Source organism: Cyanistes caeruleus, chromosome 10, assembly GCF_971803275.1.
Source record: "Cyanistes caeruleus chromosome 10, bCyaCae1.hap1.1, whole genome shotgun sequence".
Classification (NCBI taxonomy): domain Eukaryota; kingdom Metazoa; phylum Chordata; class Aves; order Passeriformes; family Paridae; genus Cyanistes; species Cyanistes caeruleus.
Genome location: NC_141710.1, coordinates 18043847 through 18062074, shown reverse-complemented (window position 1 = coordinate 18062074; position 18228 = coordinate 18043847). Strand labels below are relative to the sequence as shown.

General features: G+C 40.6%; 1 protein-coding gene across 12 annotated transcripts in view; it reads left to right on the top strand.

Moving 5' to 3' along the window:
• Positions 1-227: 227 nt before the first annotated feature.
• Positions 228-18228, top strand: part of FXR1 (FMR1 autosomal homolog 1) — a 33577-nt gene continuing 15576 nt past the window's right edge. For 4 of the 12 annotated variants that reach the window (XM_086844109.1, XM_086844104.1, XM_086844107.1 and 1 more), the window contains exons 1-7: positions 929-1025; positions 6897-6976; positions 9958-10010; positions 14031-14124; positions 15350-15421; positions 16840-16988; positions 17431-17524. In XM_086844109.1, the coding sequence (XP_086700235.1) occupies positions 938-1025; positions 6897-6976; positions 9958-10010; positions 14031-14124; positions 15350-15421; positions 16840-16988; positions 17431-17524 (630 nt within the window). In that variant the 5' untranslated portion in view covers positions 929-937. Of the gene's footprint in view, positions 513-928; positions 1026-6051; positions 6977-9957; positions 10011-14030; positions 14125-15349; positions 15422-16839; positions 16989-17430; positions 17525-18228 lie in introns of those variants that run through there. The other 8 variants (XM_086844106.1, XM_086844102.1, XM_086844101.1 and 5 more) reach the window with 6 other exon arrangements.

Here is an 18228-nt window from a genome sequence, read left to right as displayed (position 1 = left end):
TGAGGGACAAAGCCGAGCCGGGGGCTGATGTCGGCTACTATCTTAACCGCCCCGGGCGGCGGCTCAGGAGCCAAAGGTGCCCCCTCGGGCGCGGCCTTTTGAGCGGCGTTCATTGCAAAGCGCGGCCCGCCCCGCACCGCATTGTCTCCGCACGCAGCGCCCGCCGCCCCCCTCACGCGGCCGCACCCGCGCTCCCCCCTCAGCCCCGCGCCGGCGGGCGGGGAGATAACGGCGGGGAGCCCTTCCCGGGAGCCCCTCCCGCAGAGACCGCCCCGCTCCGCCGCCGGCGGAGAGCCCTCCCCGCAGGGCCCGCTGCGCTCCGCTCCGCTCCGGCCCGCCGGGAGCAGCAGGAGGGGCCGGAGGCGCGGCCCGGCGGGCGGGGGGCGGAGGGGGCGGGCGCCGCGCTCCCCCCGCGGTGACAGTTTCTAGAAGCTCGTCCCGGCGTCCTTTGCGGCCCCAACATGGAGGAGCTGACGGTGGAAGTGCGCGGCTCCAACGGGGCCTTCTACAAGGTACCGGCGGCGGGGGCGGCGCGGGCGGCTCTGCGCCCCGCGGGGCCGGGGCCGAAGGGCCGCGGGGGAGGGGACGGTGAGCGGGGAAGGTGCGGGGGGTGCGGGGCCGGGGGCGGCAGGGATGGAGCGGAGCGGGGAAGGAGCGGCGGGGGGGCGGCGGTGACGAGGCTGCTGAGGGCTGCGCGCAGGGGAGGTTCGCGTGTGGGGAAGGCAGAGCGCTGGCGGGGCCGGGGGGAGCAGATGCGCGGCGCGGGGATTCCCTGAGCCTTCATTTTGGGAAGGGTGGGTGGGTGGGTGGGTGGGTGGTGGGATTTGGTGTTAGAAGATGCAGGGGCTTTTGGATGGGATGGGGTGAACCGGGGCGATAATAATGATTTTTAAATGTTTTAAATAATTTAATTTTTTTTAAGATTTGGAGTTTATTTATGCCTTCAGAAATCTTCCTTCACCATCACCCTCCCTGGAATGTCAGGATGGTACAGGATCAATGCAGAATACGCTCAGCTGTTGCCTGTCAGTCATTTTCCCTTAAGCCTGGCTTCAGATGTTTAAGAATCCCAGCTCTTTTTATGGCAGTAGGCTCCTGTCTTCCTCTCCAGAAGGGCTGATTCCAGCCAGTATTGTGAGCACGCAGTGTGGCTGTGTACTGGGAGGATTTAATCTCGGGACACTCTTCAGCTATTGTGCCTAGCCACATGTACAGTGTGGCATTGCACAGGCAATACTGCACTTGGTGTGGGGCTGTCCCGTTTGATTCCCCCTCCCCCCTTCAGAATTTCCTGTGTGCAGCTGTGGATTTGGCTTGGGAATCATGTGGTGACTGTACAGTATGTAGAGGCAGTTGGGTGTAAGGGATTGTAACCAGCTGACTTCAGGAGTTAGTTCTTTCAACTGGCCAAGACAAATGGGAGATACCCATATGAGGAAAGAATGTAGTGGGATAAACTGCATCCCTAGTAGGGGATCCTCTGAAATTTTTACCAAAATGAGTAGGTAATAAATTTTATACAGTGGATAATTTTTTGTTGAACCTGAAATATCACACTGAAACCCACATCAGAATCATTTGCGTCTAGAGCAGGATGATTCTAAATAGAATTTTTTTTTTTTTTCCCTGAGCATTTAGAAGCCCAGAATTTGGAAACATTTTTCTTAGCTTTCCAGTTTATACCTTGTGATCTTGGACAGCTTTCCATATTATGGATCAGTTGCTGTTCTGCTTAAGAGGAGTGTCAGATACATGGGAGTATGAGTTGTGCTGAATTTTTGGACTGAAGGGATTTGCGTGCATGGAATTTGCTACAATAAGTGATCTAAAATCTGTGAGGATGACATCTCCTCCTAAATCAACGAGAATTATCAGCTTTGGATTAGCACCATCATGTTTTAGCCCTGTGAACAGTGACTTAAAAAAGCAGAAGTTTTAATTAAAAATGGCATAATGGCTCTGAGATCAATGAAGTGGGGATTAAGTCCAGCGATGGCATCTTCATGGTGGATGAAGGAAGGTTAGAATGATTGGATGCACAGTGATCAAAGCCCCAACTCAGAGTAATCCACTGTTAATGGAGAGGGGGAAAAACAACCCCCATAAAAAAAGACCCAAACCAAATCGTTCAAACAAGCAGAATTTTAAAAGATTATTCTTGTGAGCTAAATGCAGTGAAGTGTGTGTGTCAGGGACTCCATTTTGTGAGTCTTACTCTTGAGGAAGGCAGAGGTTCTGCATTTATTTTGGAACTAGGTAACACTCCTAGGTCACTTGCTGTTTAAAGTGACCTAAAGCAAAGAGGTGTGTTAGTCTCTTTTAGGAAGTGTCCTATTTTGGGCACCAGTAGCATTGATCATTGCAAGATAATGAAAAGAGGCTCATCTTTTCTAAGCTGTGTGATACTCTATGGAAGGCGTCAACAGTTTTCTGAGGAGAAAAAGCAGAATTTGTAAGATGGGGTGAGATTTGAGGTTTACCTTTAGGACAGTCTGAATTTTGGATTAATTAGCACAGCATAACCCCAGGTAAATGAGATCAGAAAGATCCAACAGAGATAAAAATGAAAATAATTATGTAAACAATAACATGAGAGATTTTATTTTAATGAGTTATTACTATGATGTGCAACTTAGGTGCAATAGAACAAATGCAGTGGTTAAATCTGTTGGAGCATTATAGTGGGTTTTCAGTACTTAGTAGAGGTATGAAAATGGTAAATGGTACTCTTTATTATAAAGTTTCTTTAGTTCCTCTAAGAATTGCTCTTCAGTTTTAACAAAGAATTCTTCCTAAGTGCAGGAAGAACACATGTGATATGTATACTCTATGGTTGCAATAAATTTGTATGAAAAGTTAATATTCTTTATTAAAATTCATGCACAATGAAAAGCATTTTGAGTTTTCATGTATCAGTGGGCAGTTATGGTAAATCCAAGGTAATTTTTAAAAAAAAAGATGTAAGAGGAAGCATATTATGATCTAATTTTAAATTTGTATATCTAAATCACCAAACTAATTTGTGGTTTTGTTGGTTTTTTTTCCCTTTTTCTGTTTACTTTAAAGAAGTAATATAATCTGGAGAACAGGACATCAGTTATATTTTATGCCAGGTTCTCAACCATTACACAGCAGAGCCAGTGTTTAGCCACTTCCTGCAGCTTGGAAGACTTTGCATATATCATAATTTTGAGCACCCATTGTCTTTGGAGAACAGATGGCACTGATGGGGCTTGAAATGGTTATGGGCTTCTGAAAAATGGGATTTGTGCTGTGGAACAGAGGCAAACAGACAAGGTTGCTGAAGAAGGTTATGAGCTTGTGTAAATTAAAGGTGCTGTCAGGGCTTCCTTTGAGTAGAGATGCTTTCTAGTTGAGGATTAGCTGGTAGGAAATTTTTTGTCTTTGGGACATTAGAATGGACTTTATTTTATGAGTGGTCAAAAATACTTGGATTTCTTTGGTTTCTGAATGTGTTGAAGAGAGTGAAAGCTGAATACTCCCAGCCTTGTCTTGGCCTGCCTGCAGTGTTTTCAGGGTGATGGTTCACTGTGTCATTAAGATGAAGTAATTCACAGAATCACAGATGTCTGAGGCTGACAGAGACTATGGGAGTTCACCTGCTCGGGTAAGGCCACCTAGAGCCAGTTGTCCATATCCAGATGGCTTTTGAGTATCTGTGAGGATGGAAATGCTGCAACTTCCCAAACAACCTGTGCTTCTCCTCAGTCACTCTCAGTAAAAAAAAAAAAAAAAAAAAAATGTTTCCTGACATTCATTCAGAAATTCCCATATTCCCATTTGTGCCATTACTTCTGGACCTGCCAGTTGTAGAGGGTCTTGGAAGAACCAGACAAAAACTTCAGTTTTACTCAGTATCTCCATCAGTCTTTATGTGCTCATTTATGCAGATTAAGAACCCTGGTGATGCACATTATTCATGATTTCCTACCTCAGCTTCCCTGAAATAGGTTGAGCCTTACAGTAAGACCAAGGTACATGAACTGAACATCAGATCAATTCCTCTGAGTCAGTGGCATTTGAACAACTCTGGAAGATCCATTGTGTACTTCCTGCTAGAGACTTAGCTGTGCTGGAAAATGGGCTCTGGTGTGCTGCAGGCCCTTCTGTTTCTTTAAGTTCTACAGTCGTAGCTGTTTAGATTATGCAAGGGGAAAAAAACCCCATGAATTAAAATGGAACTCAACCCTTCATTTACAGGTTCTGAAGTGCTTCCTTGTTGGCCTGTTCCTCTTTCAAGAGGTGCAGTTGTTCTGGTAACAAGACTAAGCAAAATGCTGGTAGCAGGAGTTGGCATTGGCCTCAAGGCAGACACAAGCCAAAATATTACTAAGGGGAAAAAATGATGAATGACAAGTACACACCATTTCTCCACATGTAGAGCCAAAGCTTGATGAGCAACTCTGTGGGAGTGAAGGTTTATGCATCAACAAAAGTACAATTATTTTTTTAAGTTTTTCTTAAAATATTTAATTAGTAGCTTTGCAAACAACTTGAGTTGCTCTGAGTGTTTTTTAGCTTGATGGTTATTAAAGTAGGAAATTGTCATCAGGAATGTAGTTTACACATTGTTACACCAGCAAACTAACTGGAATGACCTTTGGTTTTTCCTTTAAAGATCTTAACTGTGTTATAATTGTCAGCATTTTTTTATTACATATGGCCCTACATCTATATGGGTGGGAAATTTTAAACGTTTTAAAGTTGTTCCCGATGAGTTGAAAGTTGTGTAAAGTCTTGCAAGAAGTAGCTGTAGTTACTGTTGCTGTTGCTGTGCTGTTTGGTTGAGCCTTTTATGCTGATAGAAGGGGGATTCTGGAGGGAGTGGTTATTGACTGCTGAGGTACATAATCAGTGGAGGATGTCTTCCAGAAGTTTTGCCCTTTTGGAGGATGCAGATGAAGAAACCAGTGTAAGAAATGAGTCATTGAGACTTCCATGAGTAAGCCCAAAGCAGTAAGTAAGCCCAAATTCAGTGCTGAGGCAACTGTCAGAACAACACTTGAATTTGCGTGATGGAAATCAGCAGTAATGTCATAAATTAAACTATGCTTGTTAAAACTGATATGATAGTTCAGGATATTTTTCTTTTCTGATACCTGCTTGTGGTGGTTGTGTTTTGCAGTAAGCCACAGCTACTTGCTTTTATCAGTTCCATGTATAAACAGGTGCAGCTAATAACTTAAAATGAAAATAATACTAAGTACAGACCTTCTTGTCAAGTGGTTTGATTATTTACAAGTTTCTTTTGTTTGCTTAATTTTCTTTTTGTTTCCCTTGGGGGCTCAGCATGAGATACATCCTTTAGCAATAATTATTTCATGTGTTTGTCACATGAAACAGTTGTGTTTCAGTGCTAGTTAGAAATACCAAAGGTTCTTCTATCTGAAAAGGAGTGAAAGGCTTGGTAATTGGATATATTGGTATAGGCTGCTTGACCTTTATGGCACTGGTTCAGCAACAGTCTGTGGTACCAGATGCCGAAGTGTTTGCTGTTTGAAATTGGCTCAGCAGTGGGTACGGTGATACTAATACAGTTTTAGTGTGCAGGTATGTGTGACTCAAAGGCCAGCACAGTGGCTGTCCCTGGAAAGAAAGTTTGTAGCTAGACTAACAGCACCTTATTTTTAGATTGGATCACCCTACGTGGGAATCAGATAAACTTAGAGAATGTAGGATATAGAGGGAACTTGGATTGCATCTGCTTGTTTTACAGATTTTGTGACTTGCCTAGAATTGGACTTCTAAAAAAAATAGTTGTGTGTGTGCATACACACATACACAGCCATACACAGACATACAGTTCACTGTAAGGGCACTTCAGTAAGTCTTGATCCGTTTATGTTATCAGCAGATCCTAATCCTAAATCCATGAGCAAAACCCAGGTAAAAGGGAAAGAGTGTGTGTGGGTGTCTGTTATGAAATGAGGAAGTCTCAGCTGCAGTGATTTTGGTGCAAAAGATTGGCTGAGAGTTTCCTGCCCTGTGGTTCACCCTGCACACCCTGTCCAGCCCCAACTGAGATTCCCTGGGTGTCCCATCCTGTCCCTCTGCAGGTGCTGGTGTTGGGAGCCCAGCTCCTGCCAAGTGAGTGGCAGAGACAGGTCTGAGCCCAGGATCCTGTGGAGCCAGCAGGACATTAATAGCTCATAGTACAGTACAGTCTCCTGCTCCTCCTGAGCGGGGCTGCTCCAGCCAGGGCATACATGGACTGCCAGAGATGCAGCTCACAGCACAAACGGAGTGACTGACACCAGTATCTGCAGAGGCCGAATCAGAGGTCTGGCAAGATGAAGTCATGTCAATTTTTCTTCCCCTTTTGCCCTCTGCAGATCTGTGTGTGTTACAAAACACAAAGGTTATGTGTAAGCTCACTTGCTGGTACTGCAATTCCTTGCTCTTTTTGATGCCACTGTATTTATTGATGACGTGTTTGGTGGTCTCCTGGTAGCTCTGCCTCGTCTCCCGCGGTACAGGGAATAATATGTCAGAGCTCTTCATACTCAGAAACTGGCATTATCTGTCTTAGGCAACACTGCTAAATTAAATTTCAGTGAAGAGTACATTGTTCATTAGAGCAAAAGTTGAGGTGAGGGATCATTACTTAATTTAGTAGAGAATGTTTTTGATACAGTATCAGGCATGACAAGTGCTAATCTATTTATATAGGTTGCCTCACAAATAAAGAACTCCTTCAAAACTCCCTAATTGAAAACCAGGTTATTTCATTTTCTGTTTTATGTTCATCACACCTCTTCTGTAGAAATCCTTGTGAATTTATAGGATTTACTACAATGTCTGTTTTGTATTGTGAAATGCCATAATGTCACAGGTTTTTTGGTAAAACCTTTTTTTTTTTAATTTAATTATCATAGGCTCTATGAAGACCTCTTTAAAGACTACACTAAATCTCATCCTGACATGCATGAAATCTTTCTGTTTTTTTCTGGAAGTTGTAAGTGACAGCTGATAAAGTGTATAGGTGGGGTTGAAGGTGGGAAAGTCATATGCAGGAAGTTTTGCTTTCAGGAAATATTCTAATGATACTTCTGATGTCCTTCATGATAGTAATTAAATATTTTCCAAGAAAACTATTTAAAAGCCATATTGAATTTTCATTATTTCTAGTTTTATTAAAAATAGACCATACAGTCCATAATACCTCATAGACTTCTGTATTTCAGTTGCTGTAAATGTGATCTCATCCCCACAGCTGTAGAGAAATTGATAATAATCAGAAGTAATTGTTTACAGTTACATTCTAATCAGACTTTTTTCATGCCTCACAACAATAAAATTGTTTAATAGTCATGTAATTTTATTTGATACTTTACATATGTGCAAACGTGACCTGAAGTGAACACTTGATAGATGTTATGTTGGATTATACTAGGGAGTGGAAGAGTTTGGGAATACCAAGTGAAAAAGCTGCACAGGTAATTCCAAGGCAGTTGCTGCCTACGTGTCTGCCAGCAGTGAGTCTGCATTACATTCTCCTGTGGGAGGGAAGAGCAGTGTGCACACTTTGAACTGAAAGACTTCCGTCCGTGAAGGAGTTCCTGAAACCCCCATGGTGTGGTAAAATGTACAGACTCTTTGTTGGAATTTGTACTTTGGGTTTTATTAAAAATTGTCCAGTGTTTCTGTTTATGCAGCTGACGTTTGCATAGTGTCAGCTGTTGGTCTGTTGAGAGCTGTATCTCTGCATTCCTGTTCCACTTGAGCTTTGGCATTCTTCAGTGGGACCTTAGCTTGAAAATTGGTTGTGACTATTAAACCTGTCTGTACCTTACACAGAAACCCACACTTCACCTGGTAGTGGGCTAATTGTCTTAAATCTTCAAAAGTCATTGCTGTTGGATTCCTTTTTTGCACTTCTTTTGTCGTCTTAATGAAATCTGTCCTCAGTGGATTCATGACTCTCTTAACTCTAAAGAGCATTAAGTTCTGAATGTTAATCAGATTTTTTATGGTACCTGAATTGGAATCTCTCTTGATACTGAAGTTGTGCTTTTCAGCAAAGGAAAGAACTGAATTCAGTTCTGCAGAATAAATTTTTAGCTACTATAGGCTGACCTTAGAAATACATTGAGTACTGTGAGAACACAACAGGAATAGAAGACCAGGTTCAGCTATGAAATAAAGTAGCATAATGAGGCAGAGACTAGTATTGAATCACAGACTCTTGGATTGCAGATAAATGGCTGTCTCTAGTAGGGAGTTAATCTCTCCCTGTAAATACGACTGTCTGTTGATAAGTTGTCATGAAGCAGAATGCTGGACTGCATGAGGTTGGTTCTCAGTGCTGTGACTTCAGTGTTTTGTCCTTGTATAGAGTTTGGATGAATTGTAGTAGAAAAACTCCTATTTCCTGCACTGTATGCTGCTTTAATTTGTCCCCTTGCTGGGATACATTTGAAGGGAATTGTTGGTAGCATAAATTTGGTAGAAGTTCTTTATAAGAAGCTTTATATCTGTTGCTGGCTTACCCATGCATTAGTCAGTAGAAATTTATATGCTCTTTGCATCTTTAAACAGACATAACTTTATACTCCATCCAGTTTCCTTGAAACTGAAAGTCCCTGAATCTGGGTGTGGTTTACTCTCAACTGTTTCACTTTCTTACCTTTCAGAGAAGGAGATTTGCTTGCTTTCCCCTTGCAGTGGCAGGTGGCCTTTGAGAGGGTTTATTTTATTAGGAGCACACTAGGTGGTTCAACAGGATGACTTTTGGTGACCTGCTTTGTTGAGGGTTACCGGTGTGCTTTCTGCTAGAACCAGTCTTTTGTGTTGCTGACAGATGGGTTTGAGAGAAGCTCGGGGAGCAGAAAAGCAGGTTTTGAGCAAGTGCTTTCAGAGCGTTGGCCGAGTTTGAGCTCAGGTAAAAGGAGATTTGTTTTTATAGGCCTTTTGCAGCCAGCTGTCAGTGTGGGCTCCTTTACTGTCTGTCATTACATGGAGGGATCTACTGTGTCAAAATTTATCTTTGCCTGAGCTGACACATAATACCTCTGTGGGCTGGTTGCTCCTTGCACAGCTGATATGTTCTTCGTCTTCCTCAGCTGGCAGTTTCTTAAATGGATATAATCCATTCAGTAGATTTCCTGGAACTTCTTTCTCTTAACATGGCTATGCTTTCTTACTCCTTTAAAACTGCAGGGTCCTCCTTGACCACCTCTGCTTGGGCTGGAGCAAAGGCAGGAGTAGTGTTCTTTTTATTTATTTATTTATTTTATTTTTTTTCCAGCATGGCTACGCTCCTTAATCAAGAAGTGTAGCAGCTTAATTTCTTCATGGATACTTGGGTATAACCTTGTGAGGTTGACCTTTGTTTCTAAGTTTTTGGTATAATGAATGCCCCCTAAACGTAAGCACAAAAATACCATGAAATACGGTATTCTCTTCGTTTTCCTGGGAGGTCCTACAGGCATTTGGCCTCATCCAGTCCCCAATTTAGTACCTGAAAGATGATACCATAACTGGTTGTGTGGCAGCCTCTACTGCCAAATGTGATACAAACTGGCTGCTGGACTGTTCAGGGGGACAGTTGTTTAGGATTCAGTTTGTGCTGGGAGGAACACCAGTGAAGCAAATAGTGCTGTGCACAGCTATTGGAATAACTGTCCTTCCCTGGATCTCTCTCATTTTGTTCCTGTAAAACACCTGTGCACACCTGTGAATAGAGTATGAAACTCTTGGTAGTGAGTTCAGTTGTACATCAGCTGGTCAGATTTGAGCAGTCCCTGCTCCGCATGTCTTGGAATAGCCAGCTAAGAATATCAGCAACCTCGTGCAAAGAGTGGGAGTGTGTCTTGGAGCTTTCTGAGATTGGAACCTTGGTGTTAGCGGTGGTCTTGGCTCAGGTTCAGGCTGTACTGAAATTGCTGCCTTTTTTATTTCACATGCATTTTTGTAACAAAAATATTTTTGTTTTAGGGATTTATCAAAGATGTTCATGAGGACTCCCTCACAGTTGTATTTGAAAACAAGTAAGTATTTTATTTTTTAAATGATTATTTCAATATTAGGTTATTTCAGATTTTACTTTTGCTATTTTTTTGTTTAATTGTTTTGCCTTTAAGAGGAAGCAGATTTCATTAGATATAGTTCTAGAAGTACAGGCTTACTATTCTGTTCAGCTTCCATGAGCTGCCTTCTTGAATCTGTATCAGAATCCAGTTCATCAGTTACACAGTCCTGTACATTCTTTGGTATCTTTAGTGATGCCCATAGATGTGACAGTCAAATTTAATTAACATAGGAATCAGTGGCACAGGTTTGATACTCTTACATTAAAGCAGAAAAAGATGGAAAGTAACAAAGTACTCAAATGAGCAATTCTGTGTCTAGTCTCTGGAATGCTGATCAGTATTCTCAACCAGAGAGAAGTAAAAACATCCTGATGGCGATTTTTTTCTTTTAACTATTAGGAGGATAAATATACATATATATCCAGTAAAAAGACCTATTGTTTTTGAGTGGAAAAAGAGTGCAAATCTGTTAGCAAATCTCGAAAAAGAATTATCCATGAGGGCCATTTCATTTAATATATAAACACAGCAGTGCTGCTGGGGGCTTGTAGTGGCAAGCCAAGGCTAATCCATGGGTTGGTAAAGTACAAATGAGTACCTGTTCAGCATTCTGACTGATAACACTGTGGATTATGGGAGATTCCAGTGCTAATTCCAAATACTCTGTGAGCTACATCCTCTTTCCTGTTTCCCTTCCAGTTACTAGGTGGAGATCCTATAAAATATGTCACCTTTTGATGTGAAAATGGTTATAACCTTTGCCAGCTCTAACCTGTAGATTAGTCTTTGAGCCTTTCTTGAAGAAAGATTGCTGGGTAATGAAGGTAATGCTAGGGAGTATGCAAGTGTGTCTTTCTAAACAGTATTTATAATCCTGCTGATGTAATTCCAGGTGTGTATGTGTATGTACATTTACATGTGTGTTAAAAGAAATCCTTGGGGCAGACACATAAATAATCCTGGGACTTACCCTGCAAAGCACAGTGTTTTTTTTTCTTTCTAACCTATGCTTTCTAGTCCTTCTTTTATGAAGAAAGTTAGAAAGTTGAGGTGGCAACTGTAATTTGTACTAACACTGAGGTTGTTATGGAATCTGTTACTATTTCCTAGGTTTTCATACCCTCACCCCAAAACCCAGCAAACAAAAAAAAGTTAAATGCTTCATTCTATCTGTGGTCTAAGAAGATGTGACAAATCATGAGTTTAATCTTCAATGTCCATATATTTCTAAAGAAAAGTAATTACTTCTCTTTGCATTTAAAATACATACTTTGATGTCAGAAATCAAGTAAGCTAATGGAACTGACAGGGGTTCACAGGAGGAGTTGAATTGTTGGCAAATCCATTTCTAGTGTTTAGTATCCATATTATCTGTGTTCTACAGAAAGTCTGGTAGCAGCCATAGTTCAAAAAGGATGGGCTGCAGCATATGTAGAGTGTTCTGTTGACTAAAAATAGATCTGATCAGGAAGTGTGTACACAGTCAAATTATTCTGTGACGTAAATCTGATCAATTTGTATGCTTTTTATGGAGTTAAATTCGTAAGGGCCTTAGTGGAACCAAAATTGGCAAGTGTCCTGTTGAGAGCATCAAGTGTTGTGATAGTGATTATAACTAACAAATACACACATCTACCCCACAATAGGCAGTCAAAACTGTCACTTTGCATTTTCTGCTATTGTTAGCCAATCTTTATCTACAGCTATTGGTAGGTTCCCAAAGTTAAGTGTAGCAGCACTAATGATGATTCTGTGACCATAGCAGTGCTCAGTCTCTGGGCAGGTAGCCCTAGTTCTTTTAAGAGACATTTTCTGAGGGTAAGGAGGCAAGGAACAAATGCAGAAGCTTCGGGAACTGGAAACTTTTATTACTGTTGGATGGAAAATTGGATCTTGAGGTACAGTTTCATAGAGGCTCATTGGAGTTTGGAGCAGCTAAATTGAAGGAGGGGCTTCTGTGTTGGAAGAAGCAGGAACCTCCCTTTTTTGTGATGTTTGCTCTGTAGTTTAGGCATCAGTTCTGTCAGATTATCTTGGTAGGTAGTTTGTATCCCATCACAAGTAATTTTTTAAAACATCTTGGTTTGCGTTTCACCAGTGAGATACTTCAGTTCTGGACTTAAAATGTTTTGCCACCAAAATTTGGACTCATATTCTGAGAGCTGAGCCTTCTGTGCGCTTTTCCACTGTGCACTTCCTCCACTGGCAGGGAGGTGAAAATCCCAAACCGTGAAATTAGTAACTGTTACATTTGCAGAAAGGACATTTTAACTGCAGCTGAGTGTTTTTGTCAGCCCCCTTCACCATTTCTCAGAAATAGAATGTGATTTAATTAACATGTTGTGGCTGAAACACCTTCCAACCTAAACAAAAGCTATCCATGTCATAGAATCCTCGAGGCTGGGGAAGGCTGACACTTGATCCTCTGAGATCAAGTCTACCTGTGAGGCCTGCACCATGGTCTTCACCATTCTGGAAATGCCACATCCATGTGCCCTTGGACCACCTCTGGGAATGGAGATTCCACCACCTCCCTGGACAGCCCATTCCAAAGGACCACCCTTTTAGTGAAGAAATTTTCCCTACTATCATTCTAAACCTCCCTGGCACACAGAGCTTGACGCTGTTCCTTCTCAGGTCCCTCTGAGCCTCCTTTTCTCCAGGCCGAGCTTGCCCCCAGCTGCCTCAGCTGCTGCTCATCAGATCTATGCCCCAGACACTTCACCAGCTTCTTTGTCTTTCTCTGAATGTGTTCCAGCACCTCAGTAATAATCCTCGTGCATTTTTGTTGTTTATCAAACTATAATTAAAAGAAAAAAATTATTATAATATCTAGATCAAAACTATATGATATGTAACGTCTTAATTCATTGAGGTATTTGAGTGTAAGCTGTTGTTTCAGAGCAAACGTAAATGTATCCATTATCTCATCTAGGAAGTTGCAGATGTGCCCTTTGCTCCTTATGCTCAGACTTGTTCTACTAACGCAGGCTGCTCTGTCTGCAGGTTATTAAAAGTCAGCGAAGCAAATGACTTGCAGGAATCCTTACTGTTACAAGTTGGTTGGTTCTGATTCTGTTGGTTCTAAAGTGAATCAGGGGCAGAAAGGATGGATGTTGCAATACTTTGACAGATACCATTAGAAGTCCCTCAGATATTCCAAATTAATAAGTTTATTTTTTGAAGGGTCTTTTTCTTGTTTTTTTATTTGAACCTTTGTAGAGCCTTTAGTTAGATTTCTGACTAAGAGTGAAGAACAGCTGATGGTATTCTATGACATTCACAGAGTAGAAGGAGAACGAATTTCAGGGGAACACAGTGAATTTAATTGCTCCCGTTGTCTTCATAAAATGCACCGGAAACGTACACTTCTACAAATACAATAATTTTGTAGAACCAACCATAGTAAAACAAATAGCTTTGCTATACAAGAAAGTAAACCTTTATTTTGTATGGCTAGAAATAATTGGTATTGATAAGCAGATGTAAAGATGTTTTGATCTGAATCTGTTACTGGGGAACATCAGCAAGTTTGCAGGTGGAAAGTTTTGTTAAAGATTGGGTTCAGATTTTCCTGAAATACATAAAACTTCAGTGGTAAGCAGTTGAAATGTTAAATATGAGGTGGAGAAATGGATGAACCCCATAGTGGACTGCAAAGCTGAGCTTAAATATGTATAAGGGCTCTATGACTTGAGCAGTAGGAGTGTTAACTACATCATACAATATCTTTTACTGAGGTTTTATGAAAGCCCTTAGTTAAATTATTCAGTTAATTTAAAAATTTTGTTGTTAAATATCTCCTCAGATACTGCTTTTGTCTTGTCTTGTCATGATTATGTTGTTCCTCTGCCTATATGCAAGGAAACAAACCTCATGAAAGAATGAATTTTAATGAAACTCAGAATTCCAAAATTAAAACGAAGAAAACAATGGGGAAAATTGAGAATTAATGTGTAATGCTTCTTCACCTTCCAGTTGGCAACCAGAGCGCCAGGTGCCCTTCAATGAAGTCAGATTACCACCACCCCCTGATATCAAGAAAGAAATTGGTGAAGGAGATGAGGTGGAGGTGAGTAAATGCTCATGAGCTGTCCTGGTCTGGAACTGTTTGTTTGCTCCAGGCAGTGGTGAGGGGTGTAAGGGAATTACCAAGGTGAAGGTTTAAAATGGAGCATGTCTCTACACATGAGTTTATTAGAATTTCAGTGAAGCTGTGACATTTCAGTTTTCCCACAAAACTGCCAGTGGAAATTTTTTCAAAATCTAAAACTTAAAATAGCTGAGAAGGTTTTAATTTTGACACAAAATGTAGGCAGTTTTCTTTTTTTGACCTGGAATGTTAAGTCTTGCAAATCTTTGATATGAAGATGTAATAAAGCTCCTCTGATAATAAGAGTTTTAACTCAGATGAAATGTCTGGTACAGTCTAGTATGAAATTGTGTAAATTACGGTGTTCTGTAGAGAGAAAGTGTTAATAGGAGTGATGTATTAAATCCAGAAATCAAAATATGCATGTTCTGTTCCCTCCTCATTGTAGTATCATGAGTGATTCAGTTTAATTTCTGGGGTTTTTTCTGTACTTGTCCTTAAAATCAAAGTAATGAATTTCCTTTCCTGAGGATAGTGTCATACTTCTGGGCAACTAATCTAAGAAAAAATGTAGCATAGGTGCTGGGTTTTTCTCTTCCTTTATTTAAAATACATTGCCTTTATTAGAGGTTATGTGTAGAGGGTTATTTTCTACTTCCTTGCTGTTGTAAAACTCATTCAGGTTGTGTGCAAATGACTTTGGCCTGTCAGAAGTGTATGAGGAGCAAATGGAACTTAAGGATGAGAAAACTGGGTTTCAGAAGTTCTCTGTTCTGTATCTGATCATGCATTAACTTGGTAGTGTTTTTTAATATGGAATATGTAGTCATGTGATTACTTGGTTCATTTCAGTAGTCCTTGGTTTATCAAGTAAGCCAAGGACAAAACAAAAATCTGAATCATGAAGTTAGTTCTATGAGTGGACTTCCAATTTGAAGACGGTGTTTGAATTTACTGAGGAATTGCCCCCAAAGAACTGTTTAGCCAAAGTTTCATCTTCCTTTAAAAATTTCCATTGAATTGTCAGTAATTTATGCAAAGGAATGTTGTTCGCAGTCCATGCAGTGCAAGAAGGATGGGGTAGAATACTGTTCCGTTTTAATGAAAATTAGAAAAGCTGTGTGGTTCTTCCTTCATCATATATGCAAATAAATGAATTACATTTGTATGTGCTTTCAGTGGTTCTTACTGCTTTCATTTCTAGGTTTATTCGCGGGCAAATGAACAAGAACCTTGTGGCTGGTGGCTGGCAAAAGTTCGAATGATGAAAGGAGAGGTAAATTATTTTAAAAGTTACCAATTTCATGCTATCGTGTTAAATACAGTTAATAGAAGTTCTTTGTCAGGAATAAACTCTGACTAAAGTACTACCAATACAAAAACATGACAAAAGAGAATTACAAGTTGTGACCACTTTGGAATGACCTTTGCTGCATTGCACAGTGTTGGAGTGACAAGTGACTTCCATTATCTGCAGTTTAATTGCTTGAAGGTCTGAAGGCATGCACAGGGGCAGGATTTCTGACAAACCTGTCTTGTGGATTGAACTTGATGCTGAAAATGAAGTAAAGCACCTGTGTTTAAAACCTGTTTATAGTTGGTAAATTAAACCTGCTGTAGATATTGCTGTGGGTGGCTGTGGGTTGGTTTTTGTGTATGTGTTTTCACTGAGTGTAGGGGAAGGACACTGCTTGTTTTGCTTTTAGATATGTTTTTATTTTACCATAAATAAGTGGTTGTTTGCAGCTGCCAAGTAACTTGCAGATTCAGACACTTGAATGTATAGAGCTGTGTGACAGTGTTTGACCCAGTCCTATTAAAGCTGTATTTTGTGAAATGACAGCAAAGAGAATTGAACTTCATAGTGGAAGAATCTTGTGTTCTGATGCTTCTGCTGTATCAGATTCCTGGAACCAAAGGAAACAGTACAGAGAAAAAATAATTCTCCACTTTCTAAGATTGTTTAAAAACTGTCAGCAATTACTCTTTCTGACTACTTAAGCAAATTGTGTTGAGACAAACAGATTCCAGTTTTGAGGAAGAGGTGAATGCACTATTGCATCCAGGTGGAAGGGAGGGGAGGAGAAGGCTGCATCCCTAACACAGAGCCAGGCTGCAGGGATACTGTGCACACAAGCTTCTTTAAACTTACATGTGTTGGGTAGAAGCGTAGGAGTAGATTATTGGTTACTTAAATCTTTTTAGTTCTCTTGCCTCCCTAAATTTGGTAGTATGTGTTGAAAAGATTGAGTTTTTGTATTGATTTTGATTGTGCATGATTCCCAGGTAGTTTACCTATTGAATCAGTGGATTTGCCTTGTTTGTTTTAGTGTTGCAGAGTAGATATTTCTGTGAAGAATTATTCTCTGATATTATTTAGAATTTGAGCTCCAGTAAACATTTTGGGTTTTGAACTTGAAGTAATGAAACTATTTGAAAGAGAGATGAGCATGAGAAAAATTGATCCAAGATGCAGTTGTGGTAGACTGAGATTATGACTCACTGACTTCAGTGAGGGAGTAGAGGGGTGCTGTAGTAAGTCCAGGCTCATTTGTGTAGAAATGTGTCATTGTCTCAACTTAGTTTTAGGGTTTTGTTCATATATTCATATGTGAATTCCTTGCTGATGCTGGTAATGTTACTATGTTTTTGTTGTTCCTTACTGAAGTTATTATTTTTTAAAAAACCTCCCAGTTTTACGTCATTGAATATGCTGCTTGTGATGCCACTTACAATGAAATTGTCACTTATGAACGACTCCGACCTGTGAATCAGAACAAAACTGTCAAAAAGAACACCTTCTTCAAGTGCACAGTGGATGTTCCTGAAGACCTGAGAGATGCGTGAGTAGCTCTGCACACTTCTAGAAGGCTTTTACTTTATGGAAGGGGGAGAAAAACCCACTTGGCTTCTGTTTTAGAGGCTGATTTACAGGTCCGTGAAGAATCTTAAGGGTGTTTATGGCTGTAGTAGCTCCTTTAGAAACTGCTTACTGGGACCCTTGCTGAGCTTTTGGGGTGGGGGACACAAGGCAAGTTCTCAGGTAGGAACTTCTTGCCTCTATAGGTGATTCATTTCACAGAAGGCCTGTTTCTGAGTCTTTCCAGATAATCATGGTGCCATAGATTCCACAGGGAAACTGGAATCATATTGAGGAGAGTGGGAACTTTCCTGTTTCTAAACAGTCCTTGTCATAAACTACTAAATGTTCTTGGGTCTGATTATATTATTACATTTTCAGTTTTGATGCAACTTGTTGAAAAAACAGTAATTTTGTCTCCTTAGGTGTGCTAATGAAAATGCACATAAAGATTTCAAGAAAGCTGTGGGAGCATGTCGAATTTTTTATCATGCTGAAACTGCTCAACTAATAATACTGGTATGTAATTGCTTCTATGTAAATGTTATATGAAGTCCCAGTATATTATTTATAGGAAATACATTGCCAGCTGTGTGTGTGTATGGAGAATGGCTTAACTTTTCAAGCTATGTAAATTGTGAGACATTTAATTTAAGTAGATGCATTTAATCTTTGGGGGTAAGGCCTCCAATGCATACAACTTAATTTTAGAAGCTGCACTGAGTGGCATTGTTTGTATGACTTTTTGTCATTCCCAGCTGAGTTCTGTTTCACTGATTTTAGCAGGTGGCTCAGTGGTAAATCATCTCACTCCACTCTGGAGCAACAACTTTCCCCTCATGCTGTATTACAGTGTGCAGTTTGACCCACAGCTGGGTTTCCACATGGAGAACTGCACCAGCTCAGTGTAGCCATTAAGGAATTGTTCACTTAGATGCCTCTGTGGTGGTTTTCTTACTACATAGGGTTGTACCAGATTTATTTTTTTCTTCATATTTACTCAGCATTATCCGCTTGAACCTTATTCTATATGATTGTGCTGTCCTTGATTATTTCCTTAGCTCTCTTACCCACACAATGACAAGTCTGTATATTGTAGAAAGATTTGTTTCAGCAACATCAAGGGGAAAGGGTTGCTGTGTAATTCAGCAGCAAAGTCTTTAATGTAAATATGCTGAGAGTGAGAACAAATAGTTGTTGGTGGTGCTGAATTTTTCATGCTT